Genomic DNA, 20657 nt, shown 5'->3' with positions numbered 1-20657 from the left:
ATGCCCACTTGCAGAGACACAAAGCGCACAGCCAGGCGACCAGGCCTGTGTGTGCTCCCGTGAGTGCTCATGGCCACGTGAACACAGAGGCCCGCACACACACATGTGGGTTCCTAGTCATGTGTGGCCAGATGCCTGAAGATAGAGCGTTGCGTACAGACACAAGTGGACAGACGAAGCCCACACATGGGGAGGGGATGCCAGGGAGCCCCAGACCCTCCCGAGGAGTGGCCAGCCTCAAAGGCTGCTGGGAAGGCAGGCGTGGCTCTGGGCGGGCCAGGGGCTTGCTCACCACTCTCGTGTTTTCTCCCCAGCAGGGCTTTGAGGCCGCTCCCCAGGCATCTGCGTTCAGTCTGCCAAGGCTGCCGCAGGCCCGCCCCAGGGCCTCCCCACCCTGTCCACTCCACCTCCCTCCCCGCTCATCCATTGTCACCATGGCTCACCGGGATGGGGCAAGGGAGGGGGGAGGGCAAGGGGCCGGACTGGCCCTGCGGTGACCCCTCTCCTCCTGGCCCAGGGACCCCCCTCACAGTGCTCAATGGGCCCGTCCTGGCCCTGGATGCAGATGAGGACATCTATGCCGTGGTGACCTACAAGCTGCTGGGCGCCCAGAGTGGCCTCTTTGACATTGACAACAGCACCGGTGAGGCCTCTGAACCACCCAGCACTCCCAGCCTGAATCTGGGGTGGGAGTGACCCCCTTGCTGTATCTAGAGCCTCCCTTCTCAGTGCTGGCCCCAGGCTCTCACAGCCCAGAGTCCCCATCCTACAGCTGGATTAAGCCCTCTGGGGCTCTTTGTAGGAGGACCCCAGAGGAGGTTTGGAGACCGATGGGACCTGCGGGTGCCCAAACTCTCAGCCTGGGCAGAGAGCCCCCAACTTACTCCCCTTCTCTGCCCATGCCCAGGCCAGAGGCTTAGGCCCCTAGTCTGCCAGAAATCGCCAAAACAACTTTCCTGTCCTCACACCAGACCCAAAGCTCCCCAGAGACCATGTCGCGTCAGTCTGATCCTGGACAGAAGGATGGTTTGGTAACAGGTGCCAACAGCAGGTCTATCCTCCGCCCTGAGTCACTCGTCCCAGACAGGGGTCTTGAGGAGTGCATAGGGCGCCTGTGGAGGAGACGGCCACAGCAGACACGTGGCCCTCCCTAAACAAGGTGTTTGAATGCCTGGGAAGAAAAGCGCCCTAGTCCTTTCTCTGCTCCCCTTTCATCTCTTCCCCATTGTGTCCCCGTCTTCCTCTGTTCCCTCTCTGCTGGCTCTTGCCCTGTCTCCTGTCTCCCCACTGCATCCCTTTTCCCCTTGTGTCTCCCTGACTGGTGGCACCGGGTGCCAGGTATGGTGGCCGTGAGGTCAGGTGTCATCATTGACCGGGAGGCCTTCTCACCGCCTGTCCTGGAGCTGCTGCTGTTGGCTGAGGACATCGGGCTGCTCAATGGCACAGCCCACCTGCTCGTCACAATCCTGGATGATAATGACAACCGGCCCACCTTTAGCCCTGCTGCCCTCACGGTCCACCTGCTAGAGAACTGCCCTCCAGGTAAGCAGGGTACAGGTCCCAGGTCCCCGCCCCCCGCCAGGAGCTGACTGGTGGTTGGTGGGAATTGGAGCCTCGGGTTGGACCCACAATTCACCTCCAGTGGGGAGAGAGATAGGCAGCAGGGTGAGTGGGGAGAGCACTGGAGAGGGAGTCAGGAGACCTGGGTCCCCCGCTTCCCTCCTCTGATCCTCAGTGTCTTGTTTGCAAAATGAGATTCCTAAGTATGCTCCCTTCGTGTCCTTGAACGGAAAGACTGACTAGTTTAAAATCAAAATCAGGTCAATGTGATTCTGACCAAAATTGAAATATTATTTGGCCCTAAAGGTCATCTGGAAAAACAAGAAAAATCTGAAAAATAAGTATAATAAAGCCAGATTTGCCTTACCAGATATTTTAACATATTACAAAGCCATAGTGGCCGGGTGCAGTGACTAACGCCTGTAATCCCAACACTTTGGGAGGCTGAGGCAGGAGGATTGCTTGAGCCCAAGAGTTTGAGTCTGGGCAACATAGTGAGACCTTGTCTCTACAAAAAAAATCAAAAAATTAGCCAGGTGTGGTGGTTCATATCTATAGTTCCAGCTACTTGGGAGGTGAGTTAGAGAGATTGCCTGAGTCCAGGAGGTTGAGACTGCAGTGAGCCATGGTTGTGCCACTGCCCTCCAGCCTGGACAATGGAGTGAGACCCCAACTCAAAATAAATAAATAAATAAAAGCCACAGTGTTAAAACCATGTGATATGAGCACAAGACCCCAGGGCAAAGTAGCCCAGAAACAGATGCTAATAAATTAAAGAATATAATGCTTTTGGTTTTTTGGGGGTTTTTTTAGTTAGAGTCTCACTCTGTCACCCAGGCTGGAGTGCAGTGGCACACTCATGGTCACCCCAGCGTCGACCTGCTGGGCTCCAGCGATCCTTCCGCCTTAGCCTTCCAAGTAGCCAGAGCTACAGGCACACGCTACCACGCCCGGCTAATTTTTTTTTTTTAATTGTAGAAACGAGGTCTCGCCAAGTTGCCCAGGCTGGTCTCGAACCCACGGGCTCAGGCAATCCACTCACCTCGGCCTCCCAAAGTGCTGGGATTACAGGCTGAGGCACTGAGCCCAGCCAAGAATAGAATCTTTTAAAGAATATGGTTTAGAATATAATTACTCAACATATTGATAAATGAAACAATAAAATCAATGGGGAAAACTACTTATTTAGTGTGCAAAAATCGATTTATTACAATCTAATAGATTCCATCATTTTATAATCTTTTTTTTTTTTTTTTTGAGTTGGAGTCTCTGTCCGTAGCCCAGGCTGGAGTGCAATGGTATGCTCATGGCCACCCCAGAGTCAACCTGCTGGACTCCGGCGATCCTTCTGCCTCACCCTTCCAAGTAGCCAGAACTACAGGCACGCGCTACCATACCATCAGCTAATTTTTTTTTTTTGTAGAAATGAGGTCTCGCCAAGTTGCCCAGGCGGGTCTTAAACCCATGGGCTCAGGCAATCCCCTCACTTCGGCCTCCCAAAATACTGGGATTACAAGCTTGAGCCCCCATGCTCGGCCAGTTATTCTATAAACTAATTATATAATAATCATCTAATATCTAGTGTAGATTCTCAACCCATATCCGACACCAAAATAAGGCCCAGTGGCATTCTAGAGAAAATATAAGTCTCTAATCATAAAAGAAACAGAAGAATTCAAAAGGAAACATTAAATTTATATGCCTGGATATTTGAACTTCTTTCCATCAAGCAGTTATAACCAATATTGGAAGGCAAACAACAAACTAAAAAAAAGACATTTGTCACAAGTTGTCATAATTTTATACTTGGTATAGATTGGCAGAAAAATGGGCAAAAGACAAAAGCAGGTGATTTGCAGAAGATACGCCTAACCATTACAATATAAAACAATGTTCAATCAAAGAATATAAAAGATAATTAGGTAACATGTTCCTATAAAATTGCACACATGAAAAATGGATAAAGCCGGGCTCGGTGGCTCAGCCTGTAATCCCGCGCCTTTGGGAGGCTGAGGTGATTGGATTGCCTGAGCCCGCGGGTTCGAGACCCGCCTGGGCAGCGAGACCTCATCTCTACAATAAATCAAAAAATCAGCCAGGCGTGGTAGCACACGCCTGTAATTCTGGCTACTCGGAAGGCTGAGGCAAAAGGATCGCCGGAGCCCAGCAGGTCGAGGCTGCGGTGACCGGGAGTGGCCACTGCACTCCAGGCTGGGCGACAGAGTGAGACTCCAACTCAAAAAAAAAAAAAATTGGATAAAAAAGGCAATTGCTGACAAGGCTGTCTTGAGAAAGGTCCTCTTGTACACCACAACAAATGTGTTCTAACGATCCTCCTGGAAGACGCCACTGTGCTCAGCTGCTCCCCGTTTCCTTCCCCACAGGATTCTCCGTCCTTCAAGTCACAGCCACCGATGAGGACAGTGGCCTCAATGGGGAGCTGGTCTATCGAATAGAAGCCGGAGCTCAGGACCGCTTTCTCATCCACCCGGTCACTGGGGTCATCCGTGTCGGCAATGCCACCATTGACAGAGAGGAGCAGGATTCCTACAGGCTGACAGTGGTGGCCACCGACCGGGGCACTCTTCCTCTCTCGGGCACCGCCATCGTCACCATCCTGATCGACGACATCAATGACTCCCGTCCCGAGTTCCTCAACCCCATCCAGACGGTGAGCGTCCTGGAGTCAGCTGAGCCAGGCACTGTCATTGCCAATGTCACTGCCATCGACCGTGACCTCAACCCAATGCTGGAGTACCACATCATTGGCATCGTGGCCAAGGACGACACTGACCGCCTGGTGCCCGACCAGGAGGATGCCTTTGCTGTGAATATCAACACAGGTACAAGGGCCTGCGCCCCTTCCTCCCCTCCCCTGACCCCCTGCCCAATCTCTGACTCCCCACTTTTCTCCTCCGCTCTTCTTTCTCTTTCTCTCTCTCTCTCTGCCACTCCCTTCCTCTTCTCTCCCCTGCTGACACTGTATCACACCCTTTCTTTTCCATCTCTCTCCTTTCTCGTTCTCCTCCCTTGACCAGCTGCTCTGGCCTTTCTGACTCCCTTGCCCTACTAGTGTTGAATGAGATGACCCATCTCACCACACTCATGCCAGCATTAGTTATTACAACTTTTTAAAGGTCGGAATTTTAGAGGAAAATGAAGCCTTGTTTTGATGTGCATTTTTAAAATAATTAGGTTGTTGAGCTTTTTTTCTTTTTTTTTTTTTTAGTCCAGGTCTCACTCTGTCACCCAAGCTGGAGCACAGTAGTACAATCATGACAGTCACGGCAGCCTTGACCTCCTGGCTCAAGTTATCCTTCCACCTCAGCTTCCCCAGTAGCTGGGACTACAGGTGCATGCCACCAGGCCCGGCTAATTTTTTTTTTTTAACTGTAGAGATGAGGTCTCACTATGTTACCCAGGCTGGTCTGAGACTCCTAGGCTCAAGCAATCTGCCTGCTTCGGCCTCCCAAAGTGCTGGCATTACAGGCATGAGCCACCACACCAGGCCCTGAACACCTTCTTCATACGTAAAGAACATTTAAATCCTATGTAAGACAGATGTGTACTCTTAGTGATTTTCTTACACCATCACAAACCAAAGAGAATCAGGGCTTATCTTTCACAACTTATGCAGCTTATTGTAATTTTGCTGTTTTTATCAATGTTCCAAAAGTTTGATGTTTTTACTCCTTTGGGGAAGTTATGGAAGGGACATAGGACCTGACAAGTGCACTTCTTGGAAGACCCAGGGTAGTGACAGAAAAATTAACCTGGCTATGATGAAATGCTAAAAATCACTGTATTCAGAGAAATGTATAGTAAAATAGCAATGAGACATCAGTAGTCCATATGTGTTTAACAGACATTAGGAGGCCAGAGAGTGTTGATGCTGATGACAATATGGGGACATTGGAGCCCTCACCCACTGCCCTAGGAGTGAGGCTGAGTCCATCATCTGGATGGCAATCCAGCTTGAAGTGCACGCATACCCCATTACCCAGCAAAGAAATCCTCAGGCCAACTATGGTACTGTCTGAGGATGTCCAGACTGTCTGAGGTGTTATTGGTGGTGGTGGCAACCGGAAGCTACCCAATGTCCATCTCTGGGAGACTGGACAGCAAAATGCGGTAGGTGTTTACCCAAAGGAGTAAAAACATCAAACTTTTGGAACACTGGGTAACACACTATGAGGGCACCAGGCACAGTTGGAGGCAATAGATTAGACACACATGGGGCATTGTGCATGGATCTTAATAAGTACTTACTGGCCAAGCACAGTGGCTCACGCCTGTAATCCCAGCACTTTGGGAGGTGTAGGCGAAAGGACTGCCTGAGCCCAGAGGTTCAAGATTAGCCTGAGGGAACTTGGCAAGCCCTCATCTCTACACTAAATCAAAAAAATTAACTGGTCATGGTGGTGCACACCCATGGTTCCCGCTACTTGGAAGGCTGAGCAGAAGGATTGCCTGAGCCCAACATGTTGAAGCTGCAGTGAACTGCGATCGTGCCACTGCATTCCAACCTGGGCAATAGAGTGAGACTCCAACTCAGAAAACAAAAACCAAAAAAAGTACTTACTGAAAAAAAGTAAGAAATGAGATGAGATACATGTCATAGTACTATTTGCATACATGTAAAGTGCATACATATAAAACAATACATGATTTTCAGTAATACTTTAAAAAATACACTTCAATACATTACAAGGATTGCTAAGGGCAGAGGAAGGAATAAAAAGGAGTAGATACATACATAAAACAAGAGCAGTGGCAGTGATCGAAGTGTGTAGTGAACCAAAGGGCACAATGAACTCAATTTGTGTTTGAGGCCTGGAGGGAAAAGGAGAAAGAAAAAACAGGAGCACTAGGAAAAATTAGACAGAATCAGTCAAGTCCCAAGTTAGGAAAATTTCTGGCTGCACGGACCAGTCAGGACCATGGAGAGCTGCTCTGTGCCCCTGCCCAACTTGGTGGCTACTAAAGCCTCCACCGCTTTTCTCTTTTCGTCCTCCCTCCCTTTGACTGACTTTCTTTCTCTATTTTTCTTTCCAGTGCCTTCTCTGCCCCTGTCTTCCTCAAGCTCCCCCGCCTCCCTAGCTCACTTCTCTCCCCTTTCTTCCTGCCAGAGCCTCAGTCCCTGAGCTCCCCACTCCAGCTGGACTTCTGCTTGCCCCCTCATTTTCTTCCGTCTTCCTCTTCCCCTCCACCCTCTCCCAGTTCCCAGTCCCCCCTCCCCATCCCACCCGTCAGCTCTGAGTCCCCACCGTCCCCCCCATTCCCCTTTCCCTCCGTCCCTACTGCACCCTCCGTCCCGCTGCGCCCTGAACTAACGTATGTTAACCCTCTTCTCTCTTCCTCACGGCTGGCAGGCCCACAGGTTTGAGCTCTGTTTCTCTGTCACTTCCCACCTCATCTCTTCTCTGCTTCACCCCATTGCCCTCCTCCATGCCCACTGCACCCTCACCACCCTTCCTGTCCTGTGGGGCCCAGGCCAAGGCCGTGGCTCAGCCTTTGCAGACTGAATGCAGCCGCCCTCTCCCCATCCTCGCTCCCCAGCCTGGGGGACGGGGAGCGAGAGTAGGAAGAGGAGGAGGAGGAGGAGGCGGCGGCCCAGGGTAAGTGACCGCCCCATGACTGGGGACCCACGGAAGACAGAAGCCCAGCAGGGGGAAGGGAGTCCCAGAGACCCCAAGGCCTGCCGGGGGAGGAGGTCTCACACTAGCATAAGGCCAATGGGAGGAGAGGCCACGAGACCATCTGGCAAGCAGGAAGAAGAAAGGTCCCAGGAAAGCCAGTCTTGAGGTCGGCCAAACTAGGTCTATCCAGTCCAGTCCCAAGGTTCTGGAAGGTTCCTCTCTGGTTTGGGGAGCAGGCAGTGACTCTAGGTGGCTGTGGAGAGACGAGAAGGAAACTCCTTGCTAGGATTCACATAGGACTAATACTTCCACCCACAATCAGGCCATTTCACTCCCCATTTAATCAAGTCAAAGGTTTGCGCCCCCACCCCCGGCTTTCCAGCTGCCATGACTCTCCTTTAAACTTGATCTCCCTAGAATATAAGTATTTTGTTTTAATTGTGATAAAATACACATAACAAAAGTCACCATTTTAGCTAGTTTTAAGTGCAAAGTTCTGAATTCTCACTGTTGTGGTACACAAGCATTTTTAAACAAGTAATCACACAGCTCTCTCTGTGCCAGGCACTGTTCTTAGTTCTTTACAAATGGCAACGCATTTAATTCTTCTGATCCACAAAACAGCCCCATACAGTCGGTGCTGTAATTATCCCGCTTTACAAACAAGGAAATGGAGGCACAGAGAGGTTAAATAACTTGCCCAAAGCCAAGTTGTAAGCCTTGCGTGAGAGGCAAAGCCTCGTACCCCTAGCTTACGTGGGTGGCTGTGGGGCCATCCCAGCTGCAAGTCCCAGGATCTACTGGGGACTACCACCCTCTGGGGGGATGAGGAGTGTTGGCCAGGAGCACCCCTGGGGGGTCCAGATTTTAGGGGATTCTGCTCAGGCTCAACCTGACCGGGTCTGGTCTACAGGGTCTGTGATGGTGAAGTCCCCCCTGAACCGGGAGCTGGTTGCCACCTATGAGGTCACTCTCTCAGTGATTGACAATGCCAGCGACCTCCCAGAGCGCTCTGTCAGTGTGCCAAATGGTAAGGTTCTCTGCAGACATCTCTCATTGGTTACTCAGAGCCAATCAGGTCTGGGGGCAGGCCGGGGCCGACTGGTCTCCTAAAGAAAGGGAGCAACAGCTATTGTAATACTGTAAGGAAAGGAGCGGCAGTAGCGGGAGACTGCGGGAGTGGGGGTGGGGTGGCGAGGAGGGGGAGGCGGGATTGGCAGTAGTGGGAATCTCCCTGGGGGAGAGGGGGCAGACCTCAGCAAGTGTACCTGCATAATGAACATCTGTATACCTAACCCTGAATTGTTCCCCACATCTTTAAAATAAAAAAATTAAAAGTTTAAAAAAAAAAAGGAAAGGGAGCAATAGAACCTGCCTGCCCCAGCTGCCAGGAGTCAGGGAAAGCTAGAGGCTTGGAAGGTGGCAACTACAGCGAGGCCCAGGGTGGCGGTTACTAGGCAGAGCTGGGCAGTGAGGGATCCAGACTTCCAGAATGGTGTGTGATCTGAACCCCAAGGCTTACAATAGGGAGGAGGCTTGGGAGAACCAATGAGGGGACTGAGAGAAGGGTGGATTGACAGAGACTTAGGTTGGCATCCAGTTGTCAGAATTGGTGACCAAGGTACCGCTGGGATGTGAGCCGGAAGCCTCGTGCTCTGATAGGAAGCCACAGGGTCAGCACAGAGGAAGCAGCGAGCAAGGGAACGTGGCTTGAGGCCACAGACACCACTTTGGGGGTGCAGGCATGATGGTGGAGAACACAGGGGCATGGTGCTGTCTTCTGCCTGCCAGGCACAGGCTACCCTACCTGCAGCCTGAGGCACGGGCCACCAGGGGAGCTGCCAGAGGGGGGCATTTTATGTGGGCAGAGTAGGGGAAGTGGGGATGAGGTGGCCTCAAGTTGCCTCTGTCATGAGGCGAGGACCCTGTGGGGTGCGGGGGGAGCCAGGCCTGGCAGACATTGGCCGCTTGTCTTCACAGCCCAGAGGCCCACGTTTGCCAGAAGGAAGGCCGACTCGGTCATCTCTTCTGTGCCTCAAGCTCAGAGAGTGAAGGGCCCAGGCTGGTTGTGTAGAAGGGACAACTCAGTTAGGACCAAGGTCTTCAAGACCATCTGAGCCCTGTCTCGTTGAGCAGGTTTGGAAACCGGGGCACAGTCAGGGCCAGGGGCACCACCACGGTCACCCATCCCTTCTGCTTATGGAAGAGCAAGTGACCATACCAGAGGAAAGGGTCACATGCCACAGCCTGAGGGCTGGGTCTCTCCTCAGGGAGTCCCAGAGGGCTGTGAGATGCCGCCGTCCTCTCCCTGTGTGACTGAGCCTTAGGAAGGCCTGGCCCAGCCACACTGGTATCCCTCCCTCACCCTCACCCCCTGCCTCCACCGCAGCCAAGCTGACAGTCAACATCCTGGATGTCAATGACAACACACCCCAGTTCAAGCCCTTTGGCATCACCTACTACACAGAGAGGATCCTGGAGGGGGCCACCCCAGGGACCACACTCATCGCTGTGGCAGCTGTGGACCCTGACAAGGGTCTCAATGGGCTCATCACCTACACCCTGCTGGACCTGACACCCCCAGGCTACGTCCAACTGGAAGACTCCTCTACAGGTAGGTAGGAAATCTGCCAGAGGAGGATTAGGAGACATCCGTCTGTGCTTGCTTAAACTCCAGGAGGGACCATGACCTGCTTCTCATCCTCCACTAAGACCCCACTGCGGCCCCTCAGTGAACTGGGCTGGATCCAATGGCCAACACTCCATGCTCTCCCAGATGCCCAAACCAGAGGAGAAGACAGAGTGCCTAGTCCTGGGTTAGAATGGAAGCCCCCTTGATGTCTGTTGATAACCTGGAATATTCTGCCACCCAAATTCCTAATCTATTTTTCTTTTTTGAGTTGGAGTCTCACTCTGTCGCCTAGGCTGGAATACAGTGGCACACTCATGGCCACGGCAGCATTGACGTGCTGGGCTCAGGTGCTCCTTCTTCCTCAGCCTTCCAAGTAGATGGAACTATAGGCACGTGCCACCATGCCCGGTTAATTTTTTGATTTATTGTAGAGATGAGGTCTTGCCAAGTTGCCCAGGCAGGTCTCGAAGCCATGGGGCTCAGGCAATCCTCTCACCTCAACTTCCCAAAGTGCTGGGATTATAGGCATGAGCCACCAGGCCCAGCCAAGCTCCTACTCTTGGTATCACTTAAGGAGCAAGAAGGCCAGGAGGGAAGTATCTCAGGTCCTAGGCTTGTCGATGTCCATCTCTTTGGCGATAAGGCTCCATCCTCCATAAGAAGGGCGATGCTGTCTGGCCATCCTCCTTCAAGGCACTACCTGCCCCTCAGGGTGTCAGGTCTTTCTCTTCATACTTTGAATACTGCCATGAGTGAGGAGGGGTCAAATTGGCAGTGGGTGCCTCTGTGTCTCAGGAAAGGTCATTGCCAACCGGACGGTGGACTATGAGGAGGTGCACTGGCTCAACTTTACCGTGAAGGCCTCCGACAATGGATCTCCACCCCGAGCGGCTGAGATCCCTGTCTACCTGGAGATCGTGGACATCAATGACAACAACCCTATCTTTGACCAGCCATCCTACCAGGTGGGTGTCCAGGCCAACAGGCTGGTCCAGGACCTGGGCCCATTCCTCAAGGACTTTGGGCACTGTCCACTCCCACCCTGCCAGCCTCCTGGGAGTGCCCAGCCCATGAGCAGTGTGATGCTCTGGGTTCCGTGCATCAGTGAGCTCCTAGAACCGGGGCATGGGCTCTAGGACTGACCTTGACCTACTCTCTCTGCCCACTGGGCTCCAGGAGGCCGTCTTCGAGGATGTGCCTGTGGGCACAGTCATCCTGACAGTCACTGCTACCGATGCTGACTCAGGCAACTTTGCCCTCATTGAGTACAGCCTAGGAGATGGAGAAGGCAAGTTTGCCATCAACCCCACTACGGTAAGTGGGTGCTGGGGGGTCTGGGTTCTGGAACTAGGAAGAGCCCAGGTCATAGCCTGAGAAGCCACCAAAAGTATTGCTGTTATCCCTCTGTTTCTGGGTCCTGCCATCTGAACATCTGTAGCCTCAGAGGTTCAGAGCCAAGTCAGCAAACCCTGTTCTCAGAGTCCCAGACATCCTGTAGACTGCGGCCTTTCTGTCCCAGCAGATGTAGAAGGAAGTAGCTGAAGTATTTTGGAACTCTCCCTTTGTGGGACTTCCGAGATGTGTTCCTTCAGACTCAAAACTTGATTAAAGTCCATGGAACCACTTTTTGAGATTGTTGAAATAGAGGCACAGGAAGCACTCTAGATAGTGGGTGCAGTATTTGAGCACCTACTGTATACATGACCCTAGACTCAGTGCTGGGGAAGGAAGATGCCCCAAAGATGCATCCTCCATGCTCCCTATGGGGAGTCTTAGACCCCTGGAAGAGCAGAAATTTGGGAGAAAATATGGGCAATGATTTCAAATATCTACTAATTGGTTCAAAACTGCTATTTTCAATATAAGGAGAGAGCCCTAAAGCTTGGGGCTAGTTGGTCAGGAAGGGCCTCCCCAGTTGCTGCGGCTGGAACTGAACTTTCCCTCCCACTGCCCCGCTCTGCCCACACCCTCAGCACTCTGTCCTTTCAGTGGGGTTCACTCTTTCCTGCTTGGTGTGAGCCATCAGACATGGCTTCTGGCCTGGCATAAAGAAGAAAGAGGCTGGGTGTGGTGGCTCACGCCTATAGTCACAGCACTGTGGGAGGCTGAGGCAGGAGGATTGCTTGAACCTGGGAGTTTGAGATCAGCCTGGGCAACACAGCAAAACCCTGTCTCTACAAAAATGCAAATTAAAAAATTAGCTGATGTGGTGGAATGTGCCTGTAGTTCCAGCTTCTCGGGAGGCTGAGATGGAAAGATTGCCTAAGCACAGAAGGTTGAGGCTTCAGTGAGCCATGATTGTGCCACTGACTCCAGCCTGGGTGACAGAGAGAGACCCCGACTCAGAAAAAAAGAAGAACGAGTGCATATCTATGGAGCACCTCCTATATGCCAGGCCCTGCTTAGGCAGTTAGCTCCAGGCTGGGCTGATCACCCTATCTCCAGGTAGATTGGGGTAGTAAAGACAAGGAGAGCCATAGAATGGGAGCTCTCTGGGTATGGTGGCTGTTGTCTCTTTTGTTCAGTGCTGTATCTCCCAAGCCCAGCACAGTGTCTGACCATATTAAGTGCTCAATAAATACCTATTGAACATGGAAGTACCTGAAGCTACCCTTTTTACTAGGGTGACATCTATGTGCTCTCATCTCTGGACCGGGAAAAGAAAGACCATTATATCCTGACTGCCTTGGCCAAAGACAACCCTGGAGATGTAGCCAGCAACCGTCGAGAAAATTCAGTGCAGGTGAGAAATGCCAACCTGGGCCAGGGACCTCAGGGAGTAGAGGTGTGGAGGCAGCAAGCAAAGCCTTTAGAGAGTGACTGCTGTGGGGTAGAAGCAGACCACCCCATTCCCTCAAAGACATGGTGGCAGGAAAGAGAGGGCAAGAGGGCAACTGGGTGGGTTGCAACGACTGTGTCTTAAGAAGACAAAAACTCTCTGGGAGAAAGTTCTTGTGCCAAACTGCTGCTGAGGCAGCTAGACATACCTGGGCGTAACCCAGATAAAGCTTGGGGCTCCAGTGGCCCAGTGTAGCCACAGTGTCCCATTGAAAGAAGCACAATGCAGCAAGCAAATATGATTATAGTCATCTGTGTTTGTGTCTCTTAAAGAATATTGGTGGGGGACCAATTCACAGTTCATTCCCATCCTAATTCCAGTCAGTGTCCACACAATTGCTCTGGGGCCATCAGCACACCTTTAAGCTCTCCTTCTCCACCAAAGCTCCAAGCCTCAAGGCCTTGTTCTCTCTTCATCTCCTCTCCTTTTGTTCTGCCTCCTACTGGCCTTTCTGTACCTGTCTTCTGCTTCTCCCTCACAATGACCTAATTATTCAAAGGAAACGCTCCCTAAGGGCGGGAGCTTCTAGAAGCTGAAGGGCCAAGACAGAGTTCCTTCACCAGGCAGATGGAAAGAGCAGGGGTACTCACACATATCTGAGTCCTTTGCCTGCCGCATATGCGTTGCCGCTGGGGAAAACACAGTATTTGGAGTCAGGAGACTAAGCTCCCATGAGCTGAGCACACTGTGCTTGTCGGTTAGCCTTGCTGAGCTTCAGTCATCAGATCTGCAAAGGAGGGTGCTGATGTGGTGATGAGGAATCAGGGAGGTGGGTGGTTTGAAACCACTGTGCACTGAAGGGAGATGGTTAGCATCACTGCTGCGAAGGGCTCTGATGAGCATGCCGTCAGGCAGGGCCATGGCAACTGGGAACAAAGTCCCCCTGTGGGACCTGGGGTCAGCAGGGAAAGCCAAGTCTCAGGCCAAACATGAATCCCAGTCAAGAGGGGTCTTAGGGAGTGGAAGAATCCCAACAATCCAACATTATGGTCCAGAGACTAGAGCCAGATGTGCAGGGCCCCTGTGGGGGGCTGCAAGGGGCAAAGTAGGAGGCGTGGGGTGGGGAAGGGAGGGCTCCTGCTTCAGGGCCCAGGTGCAGATCACCTGATGCCACGGTTCGTGCTGCCAAGTATTCGCTTGAGTCAGACACTGCACTGAGGATCTAGCATACATTAGATGTGTGTACCTCACAAGAACCCCGACAAATAAGATACCATGTCCCCATTGTACAGCTAAGGAAACTGAGGCTCAGGGGATAAATAAGTTGCTTGAGGTCAAACTCCAACACATGAGAAGAATGCCTCCCTCGCAGGGTGGTGTCTGTCCCTCCTCTGCCTAGGCTTACTGCTGTGTGCCCAGGTCCTCGGAGGCAACCCCATCATGCTCCTGGTCTTTGGCTTTGATCTTCCCCTCCCAGGTGGTGATCCAAGTGCTGGATGTCAACGACTGCCGGCCACAGTTCTCTAAGCCCCAGTTCAGCACAAGTGTGTACGAGAATGAACCAGCGGGCACCTCAGTCATCACCATGATGGCCACCGACCAGGATGAAGGCTCCAATGGGGAGTTGACCTACTCGCTTGACGGCCCTGGCGAGGGTATGTAGCCTTCCCCAGGACTCCCACAATGCCTCGGAGGGGGAGGGGCAGGCTGCCAGACCTGCAGACCCAGGCCAGGAGGAGGAGGGACCAGGAGGTTGTCTCAGTCAGAGCCACACCCCTACTCTCCTGCCCTCCCTGCCAGAGGCTTTCCATGTGGACATGGACTCAGGCCTGGTGACCACACAGCGGCCACTGCAGTCCTATGAGAGATTCAACCTGACCGTGGTAGCCACAGATGGCGGTCAGCCCCCACTCTGGGGCACCACCATGCTCCTGGTAGAGGTCATCGACGTCAATGACAACCGCCCTGTCTTCGTGCGCCCACCTAACGGCACCATCCTCCACATCAAAGAGGTACTTTTGTCCCCCAGGGGCTCCTGCACACCCACCTCCCCTTCCGGTATGCAACTCACTTCATCCCACAGCCATGGCCTGGGGGAGTAGAAGGAACCCAGCTGGGGAACTGAGGCCTGAGAAGGGAACAGACTTGCCCAGTGCCACACAGGGCAGTGTTGAAGAGTGGTTAGTATGAGCCGTGCTAGTAAAAGGTCTTGGGATCCAGTCTGCCTCTATTGCTTACTAGCCCAATGACCATGAGCAAGGGACTTCTTTTTTTTTTTGAGTTGGAGTCTCACTCTGTCGCCCAGACTGGAGTGTAGTGGCCGCTCCTGGCCACCGCAGCCTCGACCTGCTGGGCTCCAGCGATCCTTCCGCCTCAGCCTTCCAGGTACTGGAACTACAGGCGCGCGCTACCATGCCCGGCTAATTTTTGATTTATTGTAGAGATGAGGTCTCGCCAAGTTGCCCAGGTGGGTCTCGAACCCACGGGCTCAGGCAATCCACTCACCTCAGCCTCCCAAAGGCGCAGGATTACAGGCTGAGCCACCGAGCCCAGCTGCAAGGGACTTCTGTGAGTCTGTTTTTTCATCTGCAAAACAGGACTAATAATAGCAAATGTCCCACCTCTTGCTCCTAGATGTCGACCAGGAACAGTCTCCCCCATGACCCACTTCCCCCCTACTTGACTCAAAATAAACACACCCGCCCCTTCTGTCTGTCTGCTGTTCATGCTGGTACTGGTGTGGAAACAGTCTGGGAGCCAAGCATGAGCATCAGAATGAGAAACAAGGGGAAGTGGCCGAGGTTCCAGAATCTCTCCAATTCTTTCATTCCTCAGTCAAAACTGCCACATAAAGATGGTGATGCCTGTTTTTGTCTTCTCTCCCCCTCTTTCTCCTAACCCCCAGGCCCAAAATACTCCTTAGTGGTACAGTCGGGACATCTCCTACTTGCTTTTCACTCCCCCAAGCCCCAGCAAGTCCCCACATCTCAGAATGTCAGTGCGAAGTCCATGCTATCACTCTGTCTCCTCTTTTGAGGTCCTACAGGAGAAAACGGTCCCAGGCCTGAGCTCCAAAAAACATTGTGCTCTACCTTGTGATTTGCTTTTACCTTGTGTCTAGCGTCACATCTTTGCTCTGCCCACTAGGGAGCTCAGAGCGGTCAGCCCACCTTGAAAGAGCCTGCAGAGTTGTAGAACACACACCTTGTCTCCCACCCCTCAGCTTCTATCTTCCTGCCAACCTTTTTTTCTTTATCCTAATCTTTTAACTTGTTCGATCTTATTATAATTTATATATTCTTGTCGGCTGCTTCAGATCTTTTTTGCAGAGTGAGGCAGGATATAAATTAATAATAATCTAGTTCTTTTCCACACCAAAGGCCCCATTTACCAAGATTTTCCCTTCAAGGGCTTTGCATTCGGAAAGATTTATGTCTCTGGAACAACCAGCATTTATTAAGTAATTATCTATTTGTCGTCCCACTTTTTATTAATTAGATGTAACTGCCATTTGGAACTTCTGATTGTCATGATCAATGAGATAAACAAGGAAACCATACTGAGCTGATAATTTTTCCACCAGAAGCAAAGAAACATGCTCTTTCTTTTGCCCTGGGCAGCCTTGTTATGGGTCAATGTATTATTTCAGTGAGGTCTTTTGATTTATTAGGCTTAACTCAAGGGCATTCAGGAGACTGAGGCTTAGAGACTGTGGCATGTCCAGGTTCTACAGTGAGTTGGTAACAGTCTAGACCTGCTGGCTAACTTCTATCCACCATGCCACCCTGCCTGCCTGTCCCCCATTTTCAGACCCCCACTGGCTGGATGGTGTTGTTTGGGAAACCCAGAGTTCCTGTGATTGGGGTAGCAGAGAGAGCAAGCCAGACACAGAACAAAGGGTGGATGTGCCTTAGCATTTGAGTCCCCTTCTGTCCCCTAAATCAGCATGCAGTGGGACTGGAGGGACAGAGGTGTAGCTGCTGGCAAGAAGGGTACCCTGAGAGTGCTTGAAGCATGTGGATCCGAAGCTGGACTGTCAGTGGGCAGTGGCCCTGGCTTGGGTTGGAGAGAAGGGAAGAAGGGAAAACAGCTAGCCAGATGTTCAGATTCCGTGAGAATCCAGCTGAGCGCGTAGGCGTTCCCTAAGGCCGCTGGAAGGTGGCAAGGACATGAGGCCACCGCAGGAGAAACCGTGAGAGCTCCATGAGGCCTAGGAGCTGGGATTCCCTCAGAGGGCCAGGAGCCTCCTCCCCCACGCCCCGCAGGAGATCCCGCTGCGCTCCAACGTGTACGAGGTCTACGCCACAGACAAGGACGAGGGCCTCAACGGGGCGGTGCGCTACAGCTTCCTGAAGACGGCGGGCAACCGGGACTGGGAGTACTTCACCATCGACGCCGTCAGCGGCCTCATCCAGACCGCGCAGCGCCTGGACCGAGAGAAGCAGGCGGTGTACAGCGTAAGGGGTGGGGCCCGGCGCGGGGCGGGCCGGCAGAGGGGGGAAAGCCGGGGCGGGGCCGAGGGGCGGGCTTTCCTCTGGGAATGGGGCCCTCACCTCTCCATCTGGAATGTCTCTGGGGAGTGCCCACCTAGGGTTCTTAGCTTTTCCCTTCTGACTGCTTCCTCCGCTCCCAGCTCATCTTGGTGGCCAGTGACCTGGGCCAGCCGGTGCCGTACGAGACCATGCAGCCGCTGCAGGTGGCCCTGGAGGACATCGACGACAACGAACCCCTCTTCGTGAGGCCTCCAGTGAGCTCGCCCACCCTTTCGCCTGTCACACTCACACCAGGACTCGTCTGCCTGCAAGCACACACGTGCACACACTCCCCTGTACACACTGCCCTAATACACATTTGGCTAGACAGGGCAACGTCTGTCTGCATGTACTATACACCAGAACAACTTTTTTTTTTTTTTTAGTTGGAGTCTTGCTCCGTTGCCTAGGCTGGAGTGTAGTGGCACGCTCACGGCCACCCCAGCGTCGACTGGTGGGCTCCGGTGATCCTTCCGCCTCAGCCTTCCAAGTAGCCGGAACTACAGGCATGCGCAACCACACCTAGCTAATTTTTTTATTTATTGTAGAGATGAGGTCTCATCAAATTGCCTGGGCTGGTCTCGAACTTGCAGACTCAGGCAATCCACTCGCCTCTGCCTCCTAAACTCCTGGCATTACAGGTTGAGCCACCGAGCCCAGCCCAGAACAACTATTAGCAGCTGTGTTACACTATACTGAGCACTTTTTCAAGGCACTACCCAGCAGTCAAAATAGCAGACCAAAATGCCCGACTCATGGAGCTGATGCTCTTGTATTTGTACGCGCGTGTATGCACGCACACGAAGCATGAAAATCAACTCTGATTGAAGTGGGACTGAGACTAAATCAGACATCAGGACTGAGTCATGGGGACCACAGCTCTCTGTTGTGGTTGTTTTTTCTTGTGTGCACACAGGATGGCATGTTCCCTGGAGACTGTGAGTGTGAGTGTGGGTATATACGTACTCCCCTTGTTCAAACACTCATTCAGGTGCCGGTGGCACTCCCTGAGGACAGAGCTCAGGTCCCCAGTCCCTCCCTTGCTCACTCAAGGTCACAACAGCTCTACTTACCCCATAAGGCCTGGGCAGTAAACTCAGCACCCATCGTCACTGTCCACAGCCCCTAGCAAGGACTGGCAGCCTTCTCTTGGTCTCCTGTGACGACATCCCCCTTCCTCTGCAGAAAGGCAGCCCCCAGTACCAGCTGCTGACAGTACCTGAGCACTCACCACGCGGCACCCTCGTGGGCAATGTGTCGGGCGCCGTGGACGCAGATGAGGGCCCCAACGCCATCGTGTACTACTTCATCGCAGGTGGAGCCCGGCGGAGCTAAAGCTCTTCCCACCCTGGGGCTGGAGAGGATTCAAATAGGTCCCGCTCTGCCCTGCCCCTTACCCTGTGCCATGATCCCACCCTCAGCCGGCAACGAAGAGAAGAACTTCCATCTGCAGCCCGACGGGCGTCTGCTGGTGCTGCGGGACCTGGACCGGGAGCGAGAAGCCGTCTTCTCCTTCATCGTCAAGGCCTCGAGCAATCGCAGCTGGACCCCTCCCCGTAGACCCTCCCCCGCCCTTGACCTGGTTGCTGACCTCACCCTGCAGGAGGTGCGCGTTGTGCTGGAGGACATCAATGACCAGCCACCGCGCTTCACCAAGGCTGAGTACACTGCAGGTGCAGGGCCTGGAACCTGGGCACGGGGTGTGGGGTGGCCCTTGCCCTGCTGCTTACACCGCCTGCCCGTTCCTGCAGGGGTGGCCACCGATGCCAAGGTGGGCTCGGAGTTGATCCAGGTGCTGGCCCTGGATGCAGACATTGGCAACAACAGCCTCGTCTTCTACAGCATTCTGGCCATTCACTACTTCCACGCCCTTGCCAACGCCTCTGAGGACGTGGGCCAGGTCTTCACCATGGGTAGGAGCCTGACTACACATGTGTGGCCTCCAGCCGAGACCCCTCAGCCACTGTGTGGACTGTAGTCCAGAGGAGATGGGGTCTGTGTGAGTGCCACAGGATATGGGTGGCCCTCCAACCAGCCACGTCATTCTTCTCCTCATCCACTCATCCGGCGGCCTAGTCTCTAGCTTGTCCGCTGGTTCAGCTCTGCATCCACCCCCCGTTCATTCTTTTCTTACTTCCTTCTTCTCATCTCTTCATCCGTCCGTCTGTCCTTCCTTTCACTTTTCCTTCCGTCTGTCCATTCTTCCATCCGTTCGTCTATCCATCCCTCCATCGATTCATCCATCTTTCCCTCCTTTCATCCCTCCGTCCATCCATCCATTCTTCCATCCGTTCGTCTATCCATCCCTCCATCGATTCATCCATCTTTCCCTCCTTTTATCCCTCCGTCCATCCATCCATCCTTCTATCTGTCCATCCGTTCATTTCACCCTCCCATTCATTTGTTCATCTTTCCTTCTTTTCTTCCTTCCGTTCACCTGTCCATCCGTCCATCGTTCCGCCCATTCACCCATCCAGCCAGCCAGCCAGGCATCCATCCTTCCATCTGTCTGTCCGTCCATCCCTCTGTTCTTTCATCCTTCCTTCTTTCCCTTCCTCCTTCCATCCATCTGTCTGTCTGTCCATCCTGGCATCCTTTTCTTCCATCTGTCCATCCATCATCTTCCCAGTCTCCTTTTCATAATAGCTGTCTGTTTTTCCATTTGCGCCTCACCCTCCTGTGTGTCAGGCACTGTGCTAGGCACCGGGGAGGCAGAATTTAAAGAGCACACTTATACTTACGAATGCCTGTTTGCTCGTACATTTTTGGTTGGCTGAGACTTTTGGGTCAGACTCTAGAGGGTGTCCCATGACCTGACTCCCAGCCCCAATCCCTTCCTCTGTCTACAGACCCCTTGTCTGTAGGCCAGTCTTGAATGTCAGGAAGACATTAACCTGGCTTCAAGGCTCACTAACTCTTCCTCCTAATCCCTCTTCCTGCTCCACATCTGCATACTGTCCTTAAGGGCCCTCTGCCCAGGCTACCTGAACGATTCACCATTTCCCCAGCCTGCTCTGCACTGCCCTCCCCTGGCCCTTGACCCCTCTGCCTTTCTTTCCTGGAATGCCTTTCTGACACCCTCTCTGCCTTTGGAGATGCCTCTCCCATCCTTTGAGGTCTAGTTCAGATGCCACCGCAAAGACACCACCCCTTTGTCCTGTGAGCTCTTATTAAACAAAAGCAGAGAGATACTAAATATCTTGCTAGAGCTTACACAGCTAGAAAGTAGAAGATCTTGAACCCAGGTCTCCTGTCTTTTAAGAGAAGATTGTCCTGTACCACCTCTGGCCATCTCTTTTCTAAAGAATATGAAAGAGAGAAAGACAGGCAGACACTAAGGGGGCTCAGAAGTGGTCCATGGCACCCCAGCATAGAGCAATATAGTCACAAACTCATCATTCTTGAGCCAGTGCAACCCATGGTGGTGTTTTTATTTTATTTTATTTTATTTTATTTTTGAGTTGGAGTCTCACTCTATTGCCCAGGTTGGAGTGCAGTGGCATGCTCACGGTCAC

At 52.7% G+C, this 20657-nt stretch overlaps 1 protein-coding gene across 4 annotated transcripts in view; it reads left to right on the top strand.

The window, feature by feature from the left end:
• The window catches only part of CDH23 (cadherin related 23), a 379551-nt gene that overhangs the window by 353386 nt on the left and 5508 nt on the right, over positions 1 to 20657 (top strand). For 2 of the 4 annotated variants that reach the window (XM_008054754.2, XM_008054753.2), the window contains exons 45-59: positions 518 to 643; positions 1339 to 1542; positions 3945 to 4403; positions 8113 to 8229; positions 9589 to 9813; positions 10627 to 10796; positions 11008 to 11145; positions 12455 to 12574; positions 14088 to 14265; positions 14411 to 14622; positions 16876 to 17067; positions 17244 to 17357; positions 18328 to 18457; positions 18564 to 18815; positions 18894 to 19055. In XM_008054754.2, the coding sequence (XP_008052945.1) occupies positions 518 to 643; positions 1339 to 1542; positions 3945 to 4403; positions 8113 to 8229; positions 9589 to 9813; positions 10627 to 10796; positions 11008 to 11145; positions 12455 to 12574; positions 14088 to 14265; positions 14411 to 14622; positions 16876 to 17067; positions 17244 to 17357; positions 18328 to 18457; positions 18564 to 18815; positions 18894 to 19055 (2799 nt within the window). Of the gene's footprint in view, positions 1 to 517; positions 644 to 1338; positions 1543 to 3944; positions 4404 to 6873; positions 7179 to 8112; positions 8230 to 9588; positions 9814 to 10626; positions 10797 to 11007; positions 11146 to 12454; positions 12575 to 14087; positions 14266 to 14410; positions 14623 to 16875; positions 17068 to 17243; positions 17358 to 18327; positions 18458 to 18563; positions 18816 to 18893; positions 19056 to 20657 lie in introns of those variants that run through there. The other 2 variants (XM_021710752.1, XM_021710751.1) reach the window with 1 other exon arrangement.

This window comes from Carlito syrichta, unplaced genomic scaffold (genome assembly GCF_000164805.1).
Source record: "Carlito syrichta isolate Samal-C Ts95f unplaced genomic scaffold, Tarsius_syrichta-2.0.1 Scaffold301031, whole genome shotgun sequence".
NCBI classification, from domain to species: Eukaryota; Metazoa; Chordata; class Mammalia; order Primates; family Tarsiidae; genus Carlito; species Carlito syrichta.
The sequence above is the reverse complement of the archived record's forward strand: the minus strand, read 5'-3'. Positions and strand labels throughout refer to the sequence as shown.